The sequence below is a fragment of the Diadema setosum genome, chromosome 21 (assembly GCF_964275005.1).
Source record: "Diadema setosum chromosome 21, eeDiaSeto1, whole genome shotgun sequence".
Classification (NCBI taxonomy): Eukaryota; Metazoa; Echinodermata; class Echinoidea; order Diadematoida; family Diadematidae; genus Diadema; species Diadema setosum.
The window spans coordinates 7,718,802-7,724,349 of NC_092705.1; the positions used below are offsets into that span (position 1 = coordinate 7,718,802).

The 5,548-nt window shown below is 40.0% G+C and overlaps 1 protein-coding gene across 1 annotated transcript; it reads left to right on the top strand.

Moving 5' to 3' along the window:
* The first annotated feature begins 1,838 nt into the window (after nucleotides 1-1,838).
* LOC140244850 (BTB/POZ domain-containing protein kctd15-like) lies at nucleotides 1,839-2,522 on the top strand. The gene has a single exon (XM_072324459.1). The coding sequence runs from the start codon at nucleotides 1,839-1,841 to the stop codon at nucleotides 2,520-2,522; it is 684 nt and encodes a 227-aa protein (XP_072180560.1).
* Nucleotides 2,523-5,548: the final 3,026 nt, after the last annotated feature.

A 5,548-nucleotide genomic window follows, 5' to 3' on the forward strand; every position in this document is an offset into this window, starting at 1 on the left:
CCAGAAGTGTATACTATTTTTTTTAGGGGGGGGGGGACCCTCCGTTAATTGAAAGTCTAGATATCTCCTCCCACCCAAGGAACATTAGACCTGGTGCACACTTTAGATGAAACATTTTGAAATCTGTCAATCTAAAGTGTATTAAGTAGAAATGACTGAACGGGGAGGGTATGGGAGGGGTTAGGCCTATCCCCTCTTACGCAAGGGAGATTTTGTATTTTCAGAATTGAAATTCAGCCATCTTTGGGTGAAATATTTAGACAGTTTTCTATCATGTCTATCAAAAAAGTAAGAACATTTCCACATATCGGAAGTTACGAGAAGGAGCAAAATGATCTGTTTGTCCCCAATACTTTTATGGGGGAACCATCCCCCTCCCCCTTCATCGACGCCTCTGCATATGAGGGATGTTTTGTAAGTGAAAGATCTGATGCACACTCTTTTGATAAATATAAGGAAATACAACGTCAATCTCAAAAGTGTACAAAGTCTATCGAAAGGGACCCAGTAGCGGAGCTTTTACATATTTATGATTGCAACTCAGCGATCCGGTGCATAATTCTGGCGGTAGTTGTACAATATATTTTCCATAAAGAAAGTTCGAGAATTGCGTGGGGGACAAATGATTTGTCTGCCCCCAACATTTCCTCAGGGGCGGGGCCCCCTTTGCCCCCCCCCCCCAGATTCGACGCCCCTCCCTGATCATCCCTGGGTATGCCCATAGATGTATCAGAGTCATCATCGTTTCAGGAATGATTCAGGAACTGGAGAGGGGGGGGGGGTTCAATTATGGCGGTAGAGTTTTTGTTATTGTGTGTTTGTTTTCGTACATAATTTGCAGATGGTCCCGAGTTGCTCGCGTCATAGCATGTTTACATATAAGCCTATGCTATTTGACGTTGTCAACGTCTGGACCATACCTTATGTCGATATTACTTTCTTCGCGAGCGAGCGAAGCGAGGGAGCGCTTGAGAAAATTATGTACACATTATCCTACAAGATAGAATACTGTTCAGCTCTGTTACCTGTCTGAAGGCGGGCGTACGAACGTCATGCACTATATGCCAAAATTGATACAATCACACTGTTCTGCTTCCTTCATTTTTTCCCCTCAAATTTCGGGGGGGGGGGGGATGATTGTACAGGCCATCCCCCCCCCCCTCCTCCATTTCAGGGGGGGGGGGATATATCCCCCCATCCCCCCGGGATTTACGCCCATGATTTGTATATAAGTGCACAAACTGCACTATTAACGGTGGAGGGAAATTGATCTCACACACGTACCACTTGACAGGTAAGCCGAAACCTAGAACAGAGTGAGTGTGACGTGATCAAAACCGAACTGAGCTCATAGACTCTTTCATGGACTCCTACTAATAGCATGGAGAAGACGTGGTGCAGATAATCAGATTGATTGAAAAGCGCCAATAAACACCACCACCAACCCAACCAACCAACCTTCAACTCGATCCTGCTGAGTTTCGGGCGGGAGACAGCGCCATTGGAGAACTCCAAGTAATCTGTTTTGAGGTTGCCCTAGCTCTGTCAAAGTACATAATTATCTCGCCAAACAAGCAGTTCTCAAAAGGGCCCAAAATACATCCTCCACCGTTTGGAATTTGCTTGCATGTTTATAGTGAAGACGGCGCTTCATGCCCGTATTGCATTGCAAGGAGAAATAAGTGCCCTGTACACTCACGACGAACTTTGTACGCTGCACAGTGAATTTCCGCGTATCGTATTACATTGTAACAAGCTCCAGTTTGGACTTTGCACAAGGCCATGCACGGATGACCTCTGTTCGCACGACACATCGCTACAATAAAGCAGAAATTACAATGGACGACTTTCTTAACATAAATGTCGGCGGAACGATGTACACCGCGTCCAGGGCTACTCTTTGCCGTTATCCTGATTCAATGCTTGGTTCAATGTTCAGCGACCGACTGCCGTCCACTCGAGATGAAAAGGGGAATTACCTAATCGATGGGGACGGTCCCTTGTTCAGACATGTCCTCAACTTTCTTCGCAGGTCAGTCTTAGTTCTTCCGGAAGACTTCAAAGAACTGGACATGCTTGCGCAGGAGGCTGACTATTACCAGATTAATGAATTGATTGGCGCCGTCAACCAAGTCAGAAGGCTCAGAAATAAGAAGGAAGAGGCAGAAAAGAGACAAGAATTTCTTGAGTTGCAGTTCACACCTGACGGAGGAAGGGGCCATTCGTGGTTAATATTTGGGAGCTGGGATGTTTTGCATAAGATCCCTGTCGTTAATGAAAGGTTCATATATACTTGGCAGCAATTCAACAGCGAGCTTGATGGTGTTTTTATTTCTTCGTATGTTCGCGAGGTGCAGCCATTGAATCGCATTAAACTCTATGAGCAAATAACACAGCTTGGTTTTAGGCTTTTATCTCTATCGTCCAGAGGAGCCGACACCAACTATAATACGCATATTGTAGACAGGATGATTTTTGCTAGAGATGCAAAGACAACGTCTGGTAGGCCAACAGATCCCTAGGCAAAATAGCAGCAGTTTACTATTCAAACAAAAGTAAGCAGTGATCAGTTAGGCAATTAGTCCAGAGACTGTACAATTATAGAGTCTACTTGTGATTTATAAGACCTAACAATGTTCTAATACTACTAATGATAAATGTAGTTTTAGTTGTGGACAAGCCCATTTTACTACAACACACGTTTCCCATATAGCAGACACCTGTGTGAGTGTACTCGAGACTAGGGCCTACATGTATATGTCTTCGCAGATGGTTAAGATTAGTTTGTGATCCTATTCCGTGACTTACGTCTTGCCTCATCTTGCAATATTAGGAAAGCCAAAGCAGTATGTCCAATTCTACTATTTCTATCTCTAGCTGACTTCTGCTCAAAGTGGAAAACATGAGCAGTATTTCTTCGATCATGCATGTCCATGACGCAAAAGCTAGTCAGACTTAGAACAACTGCAATGATCTCTCGATTATTCATAGAGAGCGCATGCTTCTTATATACTCCAGTGCAAGTTTGGGAAATGGCTGGTATAACACAGAGGTGAAAAGTCACCCCTTACACATTCTTTATACATACCATACAAATGTCATATACACACACTGTTTATTATGTTCTTTATTTAGAGGATTTATGAATGTAGCCAATCAGAAGCGTTGACATGAGACACGAGTGCACTCTTTATTTTCTTACCAACATATGTACAAAAAGTGTGCAAAAAGAAAACAAAACAAAAAAAAAAACTTGACAGCTATACACAGCCCAGTCGCTGTAAAATACAGCGACTGGGCTGGCTGTGTATAAAATGTTGCTTGACAGCATGGCGTGTTACTGTATCCTATATTCTGTACTACCGAATAACATAACTGCACACTCACTGATGTTACAATTCGTACTTTAGCAGTGTGCACTCAATCAGTACTAGAAATACAAACGTGCTCTCAATTACTATTGAAAACTTGACTTCTACATTCTCGTAGGAGTGCTTCAAACGAACAAGTTCGGACATTTTTGGTTTTGGGCAACTTCTACAGTACATATAGCTCTAAGCTGACTGGTATTCGCCCATAAAGGTACATGAAGAATGCCGTTCATTTAAAAGACCCACTTTATAAAACAAATAATTCAAACATGATAAAGGTTTTAGTTCGTTCGTGGAAGTGCAGCTCACTCTAGGTGGGATTCACAATGTCGGATGGAGGGTGTAGACTGTCTCCGAGCTCCCACACTTACACTTGGGGAATATTGCATTATCAGAACTGAAATTCAACTACCTGATGCACACTTTGGGGTATAGATCTTATGAAAAAAAAACAATCAAAACATAAGAAAAATTGATATTCAAGGACATTGTGAATGACTAATTTCATTATCTTTCATCTCTTTTCCGCGTGTGTGTCTTCACTGGATACGTATAAGTCTATGGAGATGCAGGACAGAAGGGGGAGGGCGTGGGAGTGGGTATCCCCCTCGTAGACATGAGAGAGCTTTTGCACTTTTAGAACTAAAATAAAACAAATTGGTCCTGATATACATGTAAAAGATGGGACCCACTTTCTAGTCGGACCTCTTTGCTATACCTTGTTTTTGGATATCTCAGCCGTTTAAAACCGATTTTCATCTAATAAACTTTTAATTCCTCTCATGTGAAGTGTATGCTCTTTAATAGTGTATTTCATATGAATAGTAAACTTTTAAATACATCTATAAAAAGTAAACTAAGTAAAAAAACATAATATATCACTGAATGATATTGTGTCAGATGGGTCATCTATTGTATATAGCACATGCAATTTCCACTGATTTGTAAGCCAAACATAGAAGATAAACACTTCCATCAATCTGTTGCCATGCTAACTGTCTTATCAGGGATGACCTTTACCTTGAAACCATGCATTTGTGTTATGTGTTTTGATGTAAACATGCTCCTATTCCTCCGACAGCATTTTCTGCATGGCCGTTACCATATAGCAACCACCACATTTTAGATGAGGAATGACCAAGCTGTTGAAGGCTAACGAAATTTAGACATGAAATATATATGCTCAGATATTTCTTTTCTGTTTTTATATTATATCATTGTAAATACCCATTGATTGTTTTTTTTTTTTTATTTCAAGCGGTATCATAGCAATGCACAAATCTATCATTCTTATGACGTCGAACGACAAAGATTTCAAATGCATCTGAACAGGTAATTCTGATTATAGAGATTGAGTCATATTTTGTCAGATTTAGTACTGTATAATGAGAATTTGTTTATTTTTTCAAAAAAAAAAAAAGAGTTCACATGGCCACACGTCGGAAAGTGACTTTAAATTGCAATTTAATGAGTAACTCTGAATCTATGATTCAGAGTTACTCTCTGTTGATTGGAAATAATCTGTTTGATCTCTGTTTGATTGGAAATAAGCATTTTCACGAACAAGTCGTTACCATGGCAATAGAAAAACATTAGAGAATAATTACGACTTGGTGTTATTGAAGGCGTAATTTCAAATCTTTTTCATCTTACATTTCAGTAAATTCAGCATCATAATAATATGAATGGAAACAAAGTTTAAGTTAAAAAAGAAATATACCATGATAACGGAAAAGACATCAGAAAAAGGCAGTTCGGGGTTAACTCACGGGCACATTGGTACAGATGACCTTTCTTTTTTTCTCAGTCGGTTAAGGGCACTTCACTCGTTTTCAGAGCGACATAATGCATAAGCTTTATGTAACAATTTATTGGATTCGTCAATCCTGTTCAAACAAAGAATAAACTTGAATAGACCAGATGAACATTATGATTCGTCAATTAATATTCAAGCATGCATCCATTTCATTATTTTGCGTTGGTTGAATGTATTAACAAACCCTTTTTAATGACATTGCCAAATGTCACTTTTGCTGTCAGATGGATATGCTGACAAGCAGCATTGATAAGCTTGGATTATATGAATAATCGTTACAATGCACATCACAGAATGATGCTTATCTCAGTGAATTTAAAAACCAACATACCTGCTGGTTATACTGAATAATGATTGATGA